Raw genomic sequence first — 18,226 nt, forward strand, 5'->3', positions numbered from 1 at the left:
ACGCACCGTACCCACACATTCATTGTGTGTGTACGGTCCGTATCACTGTTCTAATGGTGCCGTAGGGGTACGTGTGGTACGCACCGTACCCACGCATTTATTGCTTGTGTACGGTCCGTATCACTGTTCTAATGGTGCCGTAGGGGTACGTGTGGTACGCACCGTACCCACGCATTTATTGCTTGTGTACGGTCCGTATCACTGTTCTACTGTGCTGTAGGGGTACGTATGGTACACACCGTACCCACGCATTCATTGCGTGTGTACGGTCCGTATCTCTGTTCTACTGGAGCTGTAAGGGTACGTGTGGTACGCACCGTACCCACGCATTCATTGCGTGTGTACGGTCCGCATCACTGTTCTAATGGTGCCTTAGGGGTACGTGTGGTACGCACCGTACCCACACATTCATTGCGTGTGTACGGTCCATATCACTCTTCTAATGGTGCTGTAGGGGTACGTGTGGTACGCACCGTACCCACGCATTCATTGCGTGTGTACGGTCCGTATCACTGTTCTACTGTGCCATAGGGGTACGTGGGGTACGCACAGTACCAACGCATTCATTGCGTTTGTACGGTCCGTATCTCTGTTCTACTGGTGCTGTAGGGGTACGTGTGGTACGCACCGTACCCACGCATTCATTGCGTGTGTACGGTCCGTATCACTGTTCTAATGGTGCCGTAGGGGTATGTGTGGTACGCACCGTACACGTCCACTTATGTTGTTGCGGTACGCAGGGATTGCCGGACACGCTCCCCCAAGTGACCAGACCCTGGTGGTAATGTATGGGCTCCATATTATAGGTTTGGATTTGGGTATGGGGAATGTTTCCTGCCCCCTGGGTGTTGTTCTCACCTTCTGCGGCGTGTGCGTCGGGTCCGGTGCACCAGGTCGTAGGCTAGGAGGACCGGGATGACACGTACGATGGGGTTCATGGCGTGTACCTCGCGTACCTGGGCTCAGTTGCGTGGCGGTTCGCGTCGAACTCTGTTTTTACGGCTGTGTTTGACTCCCGTAAAAAAAGAGCCTTACGGAGTGACGTAGGGACGAATCGTACTTGCTGGGCCGGAAACCGCTGCCTGAATACATCCGGACGTCGCGTACAAGCTGTTCCAGATCAGAATCGTAGGTATTTTTTCCACGTACGGTCTTTTGTACCATTCGTACGGAAATGGGCTTTCTGTACGAATCGTACTTCCTAGGTTGTAGGGACAGTTTACCGGGTACGAGTTGTACGGAGCAAACGCTCCGTACAACGATTCGTACTGCCTTTTTACAGGATTGGAATCGGCCCCTATATCTTTAAAAAAAAAAGCAAAAGATAACCTGACACTGTACAGTTAATACCAGTGAGCTGAAGAGTGCTTGAATAATATACTGCTGATTTAATATGTACAAGGTGCTCATGGCCTCTGTGTCATTAGGGTACAGTGGGGTAGTCAATGTAAATTATGGATCTGATTTAGAGTTTGGTGGATGGGCACTCTGTCACAAATGTGATGGATATCCCATCAGCCTTATTACAAGTGCATTAGGATACAGTGCACCCATACTAAGGTTGACGGTACATCCACCACGTTTGTGACTGAGTACCCTACGTCAAACTCTAAATCAAGCCCTTATTACAGGTTGATAGGGTTCAACCTCGGGCGCGATTGAAGGATTTACTACTTGCATAATATGACTGACAAGCAATATGCTGTGTGTGCAAGGAGCAAGCAAGGAGCTAGACAAAATGATTAGTATGTGTTTGAAATTTCCATATATTGCATACCAGTTAAAGGCACGGTTAAATAACTTTTCCTGTTGAATATGAGGTTAAAGGTAATACATTGGGCCCAATCAATGAAACTTGTGTGGTATGTTTTATCTGATAAACCTTTTGCATCGTTTCATGATAGAATTAAACAAGAGTTTCATAGTAAACCCCAAAGTGAGTATAGAGTCCAGTGGTAGCTCGGAAGGTCTACAGCTAGGGTGACCTAGTAGCACCATAGATAGGACACAGTACCAACTTTATCTTAAGGCTTTGTCTGTTTGATGTTCACAGTCTTCAAATCAGTGCAAGATGTTCTCAGAGCTTATATAAGCTAATCATGAATTAAGTGAGGGCAAAGCTTAAAACAATATACTCTATCAGTGTAGATCATGTTGGGTGTATACCAGCAACCTAACTTGCAAATAAGGTAATACTTTTGGGTTGTGTGCAAGAATAAAAGCTTCAGGCTGGGAGTATTCTGTGAAGTCGTAAAAGTCTGCAACAGTGATGTCACTTGGGAGGTCATCCGCGATGTCATGTCTGAGGTCATAAACAATACACTCGTAGGTAACTCTAACTGGCCAATTTCATTGTTTTTCAGTTTTATTTTATCAAAATCCATAGGTTACCCTAAATAAAGCTTTTTCAAGCAGTTCTTAAGTTTTTAAAATATATTATGTTCATTTTCTGTGCACCTAAAGCCCCTAGCGCCTGTCCTGAGTCCATACCCTCCTTGTAGCCAAAGTCTTAAGCTGTATTCTGCTATGATCACCGACATGGTCTGGCTTTTCGCCAAGCCCTGCTCCTGACTTCTTATGTGGCTTGTGACCACTACGCTCATCCTTGGTGTGGCTAAACACTACTATTTGTGTCCTTTGGACGTGCACAGTAGGGTTAGGCAGGGCCTGACCAACTTGTGCTCTTCACCTCTTCTGATAGTTCTAGGAATTGCAGGATAGATAATTTCAATGCCCTTACTCTGGAGCAAGTGCAACATGGGCTTGAAAGGGTGAAATGTTGAATTAATTGACGCCTTCTACAGTATTTTATTCTACTTATTTTTGCACTATTTAGGGCACGATTCTGATCTCGTAAGGAAAGCATCCCGACTGATTTGGATCTGGAAGGCTTTCAGTACGATTCAGAGCGCTGGAGTCCTACCAAGCGAGTACGATGCATCCGCATGCTTACAGACTCGGTTCGCTCGGACTCTCATTGAACTCTATATGAGCCTGTATACTGAACGCGTACACAGGCTCCCATAGCAAAAAGGGGTGGTTGGGGAAAAGCGTGCAACCTGTGGTGGGCACCCCATGGCGCCCGCCACACTGTGCATGGTTAGATCGGGGGGGGGGGACCCATGGGCACCCCCACGGGTCCAATTCGGAGGGCTCCAGGTGAAGGGGGGCCTGCTACGGGCCCCCAAAGAACGATTCCAAAAGCCTGTTCGATCCAGACATACAGTATCGTGAAGGCTGTCCAATTCTTTCATCGTATTTGCTTGCTCGTAAACAGAATCCATAGAGCTGTATGAACTGTCTCCGCACGAGTCTTACATACTGGATCGGGTTCGTAAACGATTCGGTCAATGTGGACGCGATATTCGCATCGTACTTGGTCGTTCGGAATGAGGGACGATTCGGTCGGGAACAAGGGCTCCGTAGCGGTTTAGCAATTCGTTACACGATTCGGACTCCTTCGTTACGAGATCAGAATTGTGCCCTTAGTCTTTGTACTGTATCAAAGGAAGCATAACTTTTTATAAGTTGTTTAAGCATTGCACTGTACTGCCCAATCAAATTGTCTTTCGTATTTGCACTCTATTTGATTCTGGATTTCTAATGTAGAGCACGATATCAAGATTGTTACAGTAATTTTTGTACTTTACTGCCTATAAATATTTTTATGTAAGTGTCGCTGTATTGGCCTGTGTACAGTTTTGTCCGTCTTTATGTAGACCACTTAGGAGTTTTTATATCATAATAAAAGAAAACTGAAACAAAACTGAACTGTAAAAACCCAAAATGTTTTTTCAATGCAAAACAATCATTTATATTTCCTCTGTAGGTGGCTGCCGAATATTTTAAGGACATTCATTTATTGTTATTTGGAGTGGTGTGTTTGGCGACATCAATTCAGAAGTGGAATCTGCACAAACGAATTGCACTTTGGATGGTACTGTCTGTCGGAGGTCAACCCGGCTGGTAAACATTTCTGATTAACCTTTAATTTTTTTAAATAGTAGGACAAATTTAAGTTTTCTAAGTTAGGAAAATACAATTTGTGAATACTGCTTCTCCCCCAAACATAACTTTCCTTGTAAACAATAATCGAATATCCAATAATTATTAGGACAATATTCAATAGAACTGTTAAGTGAAGAATGTTAGCACCTAAAGAATATAAAATTAATAAATAATACTAACAACTACGTCTGAGGGAAAGAAAATATACATCATAACTTGTGTTGCCCTTGTGAATTTTTGTATGACTTTTCCTGAATCTTAAAAACACTTAATCCTGATTCCTTGCTCTGCAAAGCTGTTTTACATAGCTTTGATGGAGACCTGAGCTTTGGGTAAAGTGTTAGAACAACTATGACAAAGTCTTCAATTCAGCTGTAGCACATGAGTGAAAAGGGCAAGAACAGTTATAGAAGTGGTATGGGACGGGCAGTTGATGGATTGCTAGGTGAGAACTATTTATTTTACTTAAGTAAAACACTTGGGGGTGGATTGTATGCAGGACAGGGATTACATGTTCTCCGAACCCCAAACTATTGGTATTTTCTGGGTGGGGGTGTCCTGCTCTATGCCACTGAGAGAGGTCTGTCTTTTGTATTTACTGGACATCACTGTTGACTTTTTTGGTGAGCATAACAGCCCAGGCAGCTACCTTGTTGATGTAAGAAGTGGCAGAGAGGTTTTGATCCATAACCGTTTTCAGATTTTTCTGTTTTCATGTTTAAACTGAAAGACATTACTTATAATTAGGCACCTGTCTTGTGTCCAAAGAAATCACAAAGCATTGTCAATTCAGGACTCTACTGTGCAATAAATACAGTAACTATCTGGTTGCTACTGGTATGAAGTTGAAACAGGCCATATAGTTACTTCGTATACACGCCTTAACAAGGACAGAACCCTCTTACACCCTACACATATATGAAGTCCATCTTTCCTGAAAGTTATACTTAAATAATGTGCAACACAGGATGTTTAGAAAAGGTAACAACCATATCAAAGACACTGCAGGAATTCCCATTTGCCTTTCATCTGGGTAACATGGAATTAGAAAAGGATCCCAGACTATTGCTTCAGTTGCTAGCGAGGCAGATGCTGATAAAGAAATGAGTTGTAATGCCCTTAATCACCGTAGCAGATACAAACCTGTTTTCCACCGGCTACTCCAAGGATCCTTCATCCCACTTCTACACTTCCCTTTCTCAATACAAAATATATAAATAAATAACAATAAACACCTACAGTCACCATTTGAGCTTAGTTTTTTCAATAACAGAACATATGAGAAATAAACAGAGTGCCAGTGCTCAACCCACAAGATTGTCAATGCTCCACCCACCAGGTTATCCCTCGAGGAGAGAAATGATTTTCAAATCTCACATACTGACTTCCCACAGTATAGCAGACATCCTACGTTCAGCAGGCAAATCAGCAGTCTGCTCTTCTTAACTCCTCCACTCAAATTCCCTTGTGACCCTACCTTCCACATTTGTCTTTGAACATTCGCCCTAGACTCCTCCTTCCTCCTCCTACACAAGAGACTCTTCTTGGGGTGTGCAGACAAATTATTTAGGTGCCGATCCTGGAGAAACCGGGTACGAACCGTCGGACGGAGGGTTTTCTCCGTCCGACTCGTACCCGGTTGTAAAACTTTACAAACATGCAAGTACGATTCGCACGGAAACACTATTTCCATACGATTCGTACAAAACACCAACCAAGGAAAATAAACATACAAATGACATCCGGAAAAGCGCCGACGTGACGTCGGGACGCATGCAGCCTGCGTTCCACGAACCAGGAAGTACGATTCGCACCGACGTCATCCCGCACGGAGAATATTTTCCGGCAGCCAAAAACTGCCGGGAAATCAGGACGACGCGCACAAGGAGCACCTGTACGCGACGGACAGACATGGACCCGAACCTACGTGTCATCCCGGCCCTCATAGCAGTCGACCTCCTCTACAGGTACCGACGCAGACGCCGCAGAAGGTCAGAACAACACCCAGGGGCAAAGGGGGGGGGGCAGGGGCAGGACACAAAACCCCCACCCAAGTCACACAGCACACATGCCCTGGACATACCTGACCTCCAGGCCCTGGTCACTTCGAGCGGGTGGGGGCGTGTCCAGCAACGCCAGCGTCCTCCACAACGGAAGTGGGCGACGACGCGAACCGGCAACACAACTATACAGGTACGTACCGTACCCACGCCTTAAGAGCGTGGGTACGAGTCGTACCACGCCCACACCCACGTCACCCCAACAATGGCGGTACGGCCCGTACCCATGTGCCAAAGGCCTGGGTACGGGCCGCACAAGCATTCCACAGCGTGGGCACGGGTACGTACGGACCGTACCCTCACCCGCGCATGTATGGAGCGTACCCCCACCCCAACAGTGTATGTACGGACCGTACCCCCACCCGCGTATGTATGGAGCATACCCCCACCCCAACAGTGTATGTACGGACCGTACCCCCACCCGCGTATGTATGGAGCGTACCCCCACCCCAACAGTGTATGTACGGACCGTACCCCCACCCGCATATGTATGGAGCGTACCCCCACCCCAACAGTGTATGTACGGACCGTACCCTCAGCCGCGTATGTATGGAGCGTACCCCCACCCCAACAGTGTATGTACGGACCGTACCCCCACCCGCGTATGTATGGAGCATACCCCCACCCCAACAGTGTATGTACGGACCGTACCCCCACCCGCGTATGTATGGAGCGTACCCCCACCCCAACAGTGTATGTACGGACCGTACCCTCACCCGCGTATGTATGGAGCGTACCCCCACCCCAACAGTGTATGTACGGACTGTACCCCCACCCGCGTATGTATGGAGCGTACCCCCACCCGTGTATGTACGGACCGTACCCCCACCCGCGTATGTATGGAGCGTACCCCCACCCCAACAGTGTATGTACGGACCGTACCCTCACCCGCGTATGTATGGAGCGTACCCCCACCCCAACAGTGTATGTACAGACCGTACCCCCACCCGCGTATGTATGGAGCGTACCCCCACCCCAACAGTGTATGTACGGACCGTACCCCCACCCACGTATGTATGGAGCGTACCCCCACCCCAACAGTGTATGTACGGACCGTACCCCCACCCGCGTATGTATGGAGCATACCCCCACCCCAACAGTGTATGTATGGACCGTACCCTTACCCGCGTATGTATGGAGCGTACATGGCCAGACGCAGGAGGGGTGGGTGTAGAGTCCTCCCAGCAGTGCCCAGACACAGGAGGGGTGGGTGCCTATCACTCCCAGCAGTGCCCAGACACAGGAGGGGTGTGTGCAGAGTCCTCCCAGCAGTGCCCAGACACAGGAGGGGTGGGTGCCTATCACTCCCAGCAGTGCCCAGACACAGGAGGGGTGTGTGCAGAGTCCTCCCAGCAGTGCCCAGATGCAGGAGGGGTGGGTGCAGAGTCCTCCCAGCAGTGCCCAGACGCAGGAGGGATGGGTGTAGAGTCCTCCCAGCAGTGCCCAGACACAGGAGGGGTGGGTGCCTATCACTCCCAGCAGTGCCCAGACACAGGAGGGGTGTGTGCAGAGTCCTCCCAGGAGTGCCCAGACACAGGAGGGGTGTGTACAGAGTCCTCCCAGCAGTGCCCAGACACAGGAGGGGAGGGTGCCTATCACTCTCAGCAGTGCCCAGACACAGGAGGGGTGGGTGTAGAGTCCTCCCAGCAGTGCCCAGACACAGGAGGGGTGGGTGCAGAGTCCTCCCAGCAGTGCCCAGACACAGGAGGGGTGTGTGCAGAGTCCTCCCAGCAGTGCCCAGACGCAGGAGGGGTGGGTGTAGAGTCCTCCCAGCAGTTCCCAGACACAGGAGGGGTGGGTGCCTATCACTCCCAGCAGTGCCCAGACACAGGAGGGGTGGGTGCAGAGTCCTCCCAGCAGTGCCCAGACACAGGAGGGGTGGGTGCAGAGTCCTCCCAGCAGTGCCCAGACGCAGGAGGGGTGGGTGTAGAGTCCTCCCAGCAGTGCCCAGACACAGGAGGGGTGGGTGCCTATCACTCCCAGCAGTGCCCAGACACAGGAGGGGTGGGTGCCTATCACTCCCAGCAGTGCCCAGACACAGCAGGGGTGTGTGCAGAGTCCTCCCAGCAGTGCCCAGACGCAGGAGGGGTGGGTGTAGAGTCCTCCCAGCAGTGCCCAGACACAGGAGGGGTGTGTGCAGAGTCCTCCCAGCAGTGCCCAGACACAGGAGGGGTGGGTGCAGAGTCCTCCCAGCAGTGCCCAGACACAGGAGGGGTGGGTGTAGAGTCCTCCCAGCAGTGCCCAGACACAGGAGGGGTGGGTGCCTATCACTCCCAGCAGTGCCCAGACACAGGAGGGGTGGGTGCAGAGTCCTCCCAGCAGTGCCCAGACACAGGAGGGGTGGGTGCAGAGTCCTCCCAGCAGTGCCCAGACGCAGGAGGGGTGGGTGCCTATCACTCCCAGCAGTGCCCAGACACAGGAGGGGTGTGTGCAGAGTCCTCCCAGCAGTGCCCAGACAAAGGAGGGGTGTGTGCAGAGTCCTCCCAGCAGTGCCCAGACGCAGGAGGGGTGGGTGTAGAGTCCTCCCAGCAGTGCCCAGACACAGGAGGGGTGGGTGCCTATCACTCCCAGCAGTGCCCAGACACAGGAGGGGTGTGTGCAGAGTCCTCCCAGCAGTGCCCAGACACAGGAGGGGTGGGTGCAGAGTCCTCCCAGCAGTGCCCAGACACAGGAGGGGTGGGTGCAGAGTCCTCCCAGCAGTGCCCAGATGCAGGAGGGGTGGGTGTAGAGTCCTCCCAGCAGTGCCCAGACACAGGAGGGGTGTGTGCAGAGTTCTCCCAGCAGTGCCCAGACACAGGAGGGGTGGGTGCAGAGTCTTCCCAGCAGTGCCCAGACACAGGAGGGGTGTGTGCAGAGTCCTCCCAGCAGTGCCCAGACGCAGGAGGGGTGGGTGTAGAGTCCTCCCAGCAGTGGCCAGACACAGGAGGGGTGGGTGCCTATCACTCCCAGCAGTGCCCAGACACAGGAGGGGTGTGTGCAGAGTCCTCCCAGCAGTGCACCAGACACAGGAGGGGTGGGTGTAGAGTCCTCCCAGCAGTGCCCATGGAACGCAAAGGGTGGAGTAGCCACAGATACAATGCCCACAAATGTCAGTCAGGTGCACAAAGACCCTGCAGTACATGTACCACATGTGTGCGAGGCTGGGAGTACACACATGCATAGCGCCTAAAAGAGAACATGTCCACATGAAGTCATGTCAACAGTCTACATACACAAGTACAGTGACCACCAAGGATGCCACGAATGATGCAGGTGGAGACATCGCTCAGCATGCATGTGCAAAGTTGAAGGAGTCCGTCACACACCCAGCTGATGTAGACACAGCTCAGCACCACATAGTGGAAACACCCTGCAGGGAAGATGTCAGGTTACACAGAGGAAGGAACACACCTTGGGACGATGTCACCATGCAGTAACTGCTTACATGAACAAAGTAATTTAGCCAACAGCTTGTGATGGCACACAGATACCAGGGTCCACCCTATGACCAGCACAAGACTACATTTCCCACACACCCAACACATTATCACCACCCAAAATCATGGAGCAGGTCCACCAACAGCAATACCAGATAAACAGTAGTGTTCCAAGGAAAAAACAAATTGCTTTATTCAGCAGGATGTAAGTAATAATCATCATAAATGTCAATATATACAAGGCCCATAGGGCAGTCCATGACTCAAATCCGGATGGGGGACACAGTGGTACGTGTGTCCCCTAGCTTGCCTGCACAGTCAGACTCCTTTGTCTTCCACAGGGGGGGGGGGGCATCATGTTGGGGGTAAGGACCAGGCACCGCAGGGACAGGAGGGGCAAGGGTAGGTGTTGTGGTTGCAGGGATGGACGACTCCAACACAGGGGGTGGGGCAGCGCCAAAGGTGGATTGGAGCACGGCGCTGCACACTACTGCCAGGTCGCCCAGCGTCTCCCCTGCACCCGAAGGAACCACAGGTCCCAAGGAGGGGGGGGTCACAGGGATGGGTCGCAGCGCTACCCGGGGAGGGTGTGGACAGGGGGGGGACTCAACCACCCTGACCGGGGACTCCTTTGACCGCTTGTGGGGTGGTGTCACTGTGGGGCTCAGGGACAGAGCGGCCATGAAGGAGTCCTTGCTGGATTTGTGGCCAGGAGAGCTGAGGGGAGTGGATTTGGAGGGAGTGGATTTTGCAGAATGCGGACTCCCACTCTGGCTCCGTGTCTTATGTTTGCCCCCCGACCCAGTGGGTGTGCCTACTTCACCCTGTGTGTGCGTGCCAGGAGGTGTGCGCTTGTCCTTCCCTGCTGGTGTGGTGCCTGTGTCTGGTGGGGTGTGTGCATGCTGACGTCTGGGTGTACGTGGGACAGGCATGGGAGTGGGAAGTGTGGATGGGGCATGGGTAGGGGGTGGGACGAAGTGCTGCAGGAGACCCACTGCTGCAGTCAGTGTTGAGTCAATAGACCGCAGCAAGTTGCGTTGGTCAGCCTGCGATGCTGAAATGCCCTCCAAGTATGCCTCCATGTTGTTGAGCACTTGGCTGTGGCCATGGAGGACATTAAGCATCGCAGCCTGACCAACCTGCAACTGCCGCAGGATGTCCACAGACTCGGCATTGGCGGCAGCAGTGGAGACAGGGGCAGGGGGTGCGGTGCCTGGCAGGAGGGAGACACGTGGTGACCTAGCACGCCAGGAAGGGACACGAGCAAGTGGGAGGCCGGTGATGGCAATGGAGGGGGCGGGGAGAGATGTTGTGCTGCTGTCAGCTGTTGGAGCAGCCTCCGCCCCCTCGGAGAGCTCAGCCTCGGACCCGTCAGCTTCATATTCTGTGGTGGCAGTGGACAGGTCCTCCCGCTCACTCCCCTCTGCCTCAGTTCCACTCGATGTGCCAGCTAAGATGTCACTGCTGGCACTGGTGCCCGGTCCCTCCGCACGGTCCGTGCCGGTGTCTCCATCCGTGTCCCCCGACGATGCTGTGGGCAAGGTGAATAAACAGGAATTAATCAGACACCTGTATACATATGTCACATGAGTCAAATCTACATAGGTTACAGTGCATAGCCTGAAATGAAAGATGAGTAACATCTACAATACAAGGTACATATATAGGCCCTGCAACACACAGTTGGTTCACCCACCATGCCACTGAGAAACTATGGAGAGCATGACACATTTGCAAATGACATGATATGGATTTGGACAGAGGAGCCAGGCTCTGGGGACAATCCAGCACTGCATCTGCACCACACAGCGTTGCCGTAACTAGGGATGAGCAGGGACCATCTCCATGAACTTGAGGCACATGCTGCAAAGGTAATACTTAAAGACATGCCCAACATGAATGGGTCACTGCACCTTGAGTGTATGTCCAGACAAACATCACACACTGGCCAGACCGAGCAATGAGATTTCAGGTGTCGACATGTAGGCCTTGCCCGCACCAACCACCCCCTACATGAGACAATTTGATGAGACACAGGAAGCACTTGCATCTCTTAGTCTGGGAGAAATACACATGGGCTGGCAGAAACCCATATTGGACCCAAAATACCCCATGTGCGCCTGTACAACGATCCCATTTACAAATGGCCATCATCAGATAATTGTAACAAGACCCACAGGCACTGGCCACCGTGAGTATGAACGAGGAAAATTAGGTCAGGCTGTACAGTGGACACTTGTAGAACACGTTACGTAAATATACATGGTGCCAGGGGACAATGGCACAGAGCACATCCTATGCTGTAGACACTGAGAGTGTCCACATATTGTGATGACACACATGATACCTAGCAAAATATGCCCCAGGGGACAGTAGTGGCCACAATATTCCATGGTCCTGAATGGTAATGACTGCAACACAGGCCACCATCCCTGCACTCTGCGTATCGCACACTCATGCACATCATGTCACAGGCCACAACATAGGACATGCTTGCTGTAAGGCATTACACTTCAGAGACATACTCCTATGTCTGGACTCAGCATCAGTGCCAATTGACATGGACCCCACAAGTACTGAAATGGACAGGGCACAGGCAAGGTCCCAAAACCTGTTACACACCACCCCCACACATGATGCTGCAAGCATTGGTCACCTGGATAAACTGCCAGCCCAGATGACCTTGTGAAAGAGTGACTACACACAGACCAGGGAACACATGGCAAGGAGGGGAAGGGAGGAAGGACAGCACCGCTATACTGTGGGTGACAGGACCTGCACCGCACATTTAAACACTGGGGGCCCGATTCACAGAACTAACTTAGGACAAAATCCTAAACTTACTACCATTTTCGTATTCACAGAAGGCACTTACTCATTTTGGTATTCACAGAAGACACTTACTCATTTCGGTATTCACAGAAGTTAGGAGTCCTAAGTTTAGGACTCCTAAATGCCTTCTGTGAATACCGAAAGTCTTAAAATTAGGATTTTTCTCAGTTTAGGAGTCCTAAACTTAGGAGTCCTAACTATACTACTACAAAACTGAGAAAAATCCTAATTTTAAGGCTTTCGGTATTCACAGAAGGCATTTAGGAGTCCTAAAGTTAGGAGTCCTAACTTTACTACTACTAAATTGAGAAAAATCCTTATTTTAAGACTTTCGGTATTCACAGAAGGCATTTAGGAGTCCTAAACTTAGGAGTTGTTGGACAGGCCACATGAAGGGCTTGCTCCCTCCCCGCATGGCAGGGCCCGAGCCCCGGCCCTCCAGGTGTTACCCACAGAAACAACCCGCACCCCGTCTCCAGACGGGACTCCTGCCCCCTGACATCTCTGTATCATGGGGCCACTACCGGCTCCCTCGCCCGGCCCGGCCGCCATCTTGGACACTGCACCACGAGGCCGCGTGGCCTCAGCTCGACCCTAACCCTGGGCCTGGCCAGGCCCCGACATCCCGGCACCACCATCCACCCAGGAGGTGGACGGACCACTTGGCAGGTCGATGGGAGAAAGAAGTGTCGATGGCTCTCCCCCGCCAGGTGCCGATCGCCCCCCAGCTCCCCCGGGCGCTGGCTCCACCCCCCTGCTGGGTGTCTGGACTCCCTCATCCCGGACCTCCCGACCTCCAAGTGCGAGGGTCCGGACATCAAAGGGCGCCAGACCTATAACTGGGGCAGCTCCAGAGCAGGAAGGCAGTTGTATCCTGGAGTCGAGAGACACCGAGAAGAACTCATCCTTGACGGACTACCGGCGCTGCCGTAGCCCTGCCTTGTGAACTATCATCCTGCCTGCTGGCGCTGCCGCGGCCTTCTGCATCCTCCATCCTCGTCGGGACCTGCTGGCGCTGCCGCGGACCGTTGTAACTACCACCTTCATTGGGACCTGCTGGCGCTGCCGCGGACCGTTGTAACTACCACCTTCATTGGGACCTGCTGGCGCTGCCACGGACCGTTGTAACCACCACCTTCATCGGGACCTGCTGGCGCTGCCGCGGACCGTGTAACCACCACCTTCACCGGGACCTGCTGGCGCTGCCGCGGCCCGTCCAGCTAGAACACCGAGCTCGAGGATTGTGAGCTATCCATCATATCATCGCATCCACCAGATTGGTAACAAGACTGTCCCGCTACCCCCTTTCCCAACCAAGAGACTAGAATCGAGGGGACCCCTGAGTCCTGACCTCCTTGTACCATTCTATCGTACCTAAAGATTGCTTATAAAGAACGTTAAACCTTATCTTTGTGTGGTGTACATCTGTGGGGGGGAAGTTACTCGTCTGTACGATCGCTGGAGACGGCTCTCCCCGGAGACCTCTCCCCTTGTCCTCGGCCGACCCTCCCGGTCCGTCTAACATTGGTGGCCAGCGGCGCGATCCGAATCAACGCGTAATCGTACAGAGAGTAGCTCACCCCACGACGAAACCACAATGTCAACCAAAGAGAGCGGATCCACCGAGAAATTCCAGATGGAGAAATTGGAAGAGTACAGCCATCGTGAATTGAAACAATTCTGCATTGAACTAGGCATTGCTACCACCGGCCTGAGTACCAAAGACGATTTCAAGCACGCCATTGAGTCATGGGCAGAAACCGGGGCCGCGAGATCCCCGGACCAAAACATTGCAGCATCAGAGAGGAACACCACGGCTCCCGAGGAGCGAAGAACGGGTCTCTCGCAGGAAGAGATCCAAGAGAGAGAAAAAAGCAGACTACATGAGCTAGAAATGGCACGGCTCAAAATGGACGGTGAACTAAAATTAGCCGAACAAAAACTGAACCTAGAACATCTGCGGCTCCGAGTAGAACGGGAAGAAAAACAGAGGCAGAGAGAGCTCGAAGAAAAGAGATTAGCGTACGAACACGAGCGCAAACTGGCAGAAATAGACCTACGGAAGCAGAACAAAGAACTGGAGGTGCCCGAGCGACCGCGCACCCCGGGAGCGACAGAAAAGAAAGTCCACATCCCCAAGGATGTCGTTCGAGAGTATGTCCGAGAGGACGACATACAACAGTGGTTCAAGGCCTACGAGATCGCCATGACCTCCCACCGGATCGATCGAAGTGACTGGGGAGCCGGTCTATGGGGGAGGTTCGTCAATGAAGGCCGCGATGCCCTGTTACAGCTCCCAGACCATCTGATGTCATCCTATGACCACATGAAGGCTGCCCTCCTCACCCGATATGGGCTCACACCCGAAATGTACCGCCAGAGGTTCCGAGACTGCACCCGGATCCCGGGTACAACTTGGGTGGAATATGTCAACTATTTCAGCCGAGCCTTCGAGGGTTGGATCAAGGGAAGCCACGTAACGACCTACGAGCAACTTTTTAATCTCATGGTGTGGGAGCACCTCTCTAACAACTGCTTCGTCGAGCTCAGGCAGCACCTCCTCGACAGTAAATTGACTGACCCACGGCAACTCGCCACCGAAGCTGACCGGTGGGAAAGCACCCGAGTGGGCCGGAGAGGGCCGCACGAACAGAACCGGAACAACCAAGGTCAGCACCGTCCCCGAGGAGGAGGAGGAGGCCAGGGACGAGGAAGAGACACCGTCCCGGCCGCTCCCGCTGCCAGCACCCCGCCCCCGGCCAGCCGGGGCAACCCCCCGATGCGGCCGGGGTTCCGAGCCAATGTCACGTGTCACCGATGCCAGCGAGTCGGCCACTACGCCAATGACCCGAACTGTCCACAGAACCAAACTCCGAGACCCCGCCAGGTAGCTGCCGCCGCCCTGGGGGGAGAACAAATCTCCGAAGAACAGGAAGAATACGAGCAGGAACAACAAGAGTGGGAACCGGCCGCCATGGTTCTAGCGTGCCTAGGGGGAAGAGACATGGTCCCGCGGGCTCCCCTACCCGCCAACACCAGAAAATATAGTCAGTGGGTGAACATTAATGGACGCCGGGCCGAAGCACTACGTGACACGGGGGCCAGTGTGACGGCCGTCCGCTGTCACCTGGTAAAACCAGAGCAGATCCTGCCGAACATTCTCTGCCCCGTCCGTTCAGCCGACAATTCGGAGAGTCTATGTCGGATGGCCTGCGTCCCCTTCGAATGGGGAGGAGTCTCCGGCATGTTGAAGGTGACGGTCCGAGATGATGCCCCCGTGGACTGTCTCCTGGGGAATGATCTTGAGAGTTCCCCGTGGGCCGCCGTAGAAAGAAAAGAGCACCTGGGGATGTTGGGCCTCCCGGACTGGGCGTGCGTAACCACCCGGTCCATGGCCGCCCGTGCCATCCCCCGACCAGAAGAACCAGAATGGCCAGCACCTCCTCCCCCGATCGCTCCAGTAGAGGACACCGACCATACCGACCCCCCAGAGCAAACCCCCGAAGGGCTCGCTCAGCCCCAGGACCTTCCCAACCTGGCTCAATGGCGTCAAGAAGGGGGGCCCACCCAGGAACAGTTCTGTCAAGAACAGAAGACCTGTCCCTCCCTCGAGGGACTCCGCCAGCAAGCCCTCGCCCAGAGCGCAGGGGACACCACCGGAGCCCATTGGATCTATTGGGACAACGACCTATTGTACAGTGAACAGAGAATCGCGGAGTTAGGGGCCAGTCGAGTGCTGGTGGTGCCCCTCCGTTTTAGAGACTTCCTGTTAAATTTGGCCCACGATGTCCCTCTGGCTGGACACCTGGGCCAGGACAAAACCTACAGTCGCCTGGTGACCCACTTTTTCTGGCCGAAGTTGAGAAACGACGTCCTCAACCACTGCCGGTCCTGCCCCACGTGCCAGGCCAGCGGGAAGAGCGGCCGCAAACTCAAAGCACCTCTGCAACCCTTCCCAGTTGTCACCACCCCGTTCGAGAGGGTGGGAATAGACATTGTGGGGCCCCTGGACCCCCGTACAGCACAAGGACATCGGTTCATCCTGGTACTGGTGGACCACGCCACCCGCTACCCTGAGGCTGTGCCCCTGCGAACTGTAACAGCCCCGGTGGTCGGCCGGGCCTTAATGGGGATCTTCTCCCGGGTGGGCTTCCCCCGAGAAGTCGTCAGCGACAGAGGCACAAACTTTATTTCGAAGTATATGAAGTCCCTCTGGCAACAGTGCGGGGTCACCTACCGGTTCACGACCCCCTATCACCCTCAAGGAAACGGACTAGTCGAGCGGTTCAACCGCACGCTCAAGGGAATGATTGGGGGATTGGAAGAGCCCCTCCGTCGCCAGTGGGATGTACTACTTCCGTGCCTCCTCTTCGCCTATCGAGAAGTTCCCCAGAAGTCCCTCGGCTTTAGCCCTTTCGAACTCTTGTACGGGCACCCTGTGCGAGGGCCCCTCAGCCTAGTCAAAGAAGGTTGGGAGATGGCCCCCCTAAAGACCCCTCCAGACGTCTTCAAGTACCTCCTGACCCTACGCAATCAGACCAGGCGATTCAGAGAAATGGCGAAAGCGAACCTTGAGGCCAGTCAGGAGGACATGAAAAAATGGTACGATCAAAATGCCTCCTCCATCGAATTCGAACCTGGCCAACAAGTGTGGGTGATGTCCCCCACCGAACCATGTGCCTTGCAGGACAAGTGGACGGGGCCCTTCAAAGTGGTCGAACGCAAGAGCCCCGTCACCTATCTCATCGATATGGAATCTCCCCGGAACCCCCTCCGGGTCCTCCACACCAACAGACTCAAACCCCACTTTGTGCGCTCGGAGCTCAGCCTCCTGATGGCTACAGACAGTGGAGCGGAAGAAGACTCCGAGCCTCTCCCTGATCTCCTGAAGACTCGTGAGAAAGATGGTTCCGTGGACGGGGTCCGGCTCTCCGATGCCCTCACCCCGGAACAGCGCCAAGGCTGCTGGGACCTCCTGCTGCAGTTTGCTACCTTGTTTTCCCTCACCCCAGGGGTCACCCCCTGGTGCTTGCACGACGTGGACACTAGGGACAGTCCCCCTATCAGACACCGGGCGTACCGCGTACCAGATCGGGTACGGGCCTGCATCCAAGAGGAGGTATCAAAGATGCTCACGCTCGGGGTCATCGAGCCCTCGGACAGCCCCTGGGCCAGCCCGGTCGTGCTGGTCCCCAAAGCTGCTGCCCCCGGCACCACTCCTGAGCTCCGATTCTGCGTCGACTATCGGGGCTTGAATGCTGTCACCAGAACCGACGCTCATCCCATCCCCCGAGCGGATGAACTGATCGACCGCATGGGGGCTGCCCGCTACCTCAGCATCTTCGACCTGACAGCGGGCTACTGGCAGATCGGTCTCACACCCCGGGCCCAAGAACGATCCGCCTTTTCTACCCCCGATGGCCACTACCACTTCAAAGTCATGCCCTTCGGCATGAAGAATGCCCCAGCTACCTTTCAGCGACTGGTGAACCAGGTCTTGGCGGGGCTCGAGGAGTTCAGTGCCGCCTACCTGGACGATATCGCTGTGTACAGCCGCCACTGGTCCGACCACCTCCACCACCTCCGAGAGGTCCTGCAGGCCCTCCAACGGGCCGGCCTCACAATCAAGGCCAGCAAGTGCCAAATTGGTCAGGGGTCCGTGACCTATCTCGGACACCAGGTGGGAAGCGGTCTGGTGGCCCCTCTGCAACTCAAAATCGCTGCCATCCAGTCCTGGCAGCCTCCAGTCACGCAGACCGAGGTCCGAGCCTTCTTGGGGCTCACCGGCTACTACCGGCGGTTCGTGAGGGACTATGGCAGCATTGTGGGGCCCCTCACGGGACTCACATCCAAAAACCACCCGAAGAAGGTCAACTGGACCCCAGACTGTCAAGCGGCCTTCGAGAAGCT

General features: G+C 53.7%; 1 protein-coding gene across 1 annotated transcript in view; it reads left to right on the forward strand.

Moving 5' to 3' along the window:
- LOC146857670 (solute carrier family 13 member 1-like) overlaps positions 1–18,226 on the forward strand; it is a 521,802-nt gene that overhangs the window by 177,164 nt on the left and 326,412 nt on the right. Inside the window, exon 3 of the mRNA XM_085648250.1 lies at positions 3,830–3,966. Coding sequence (XP_085504376.1) covers positions 3,830–3,966 — 137 coding nt within the window. The remainder of the gene's footprint in view (positions 1–3,829; positions 3,967–18,226) is intronic.

This window comes from Triturus cristatus, chromosome 3_2 (genome assembly GCF_964204655.1).
Source record: "Triturus cristatus chromosome 3_2, aTriCri1.1, whole genome shotgun sequence".
In the NCBI taxonomy this organism is placed as follows: domain Eukaryota; kingdom Metazoa; phylum Chordata; class Amphibia; order Caudata; family Salamandridae; genus Triturus; species Triturus cristatus.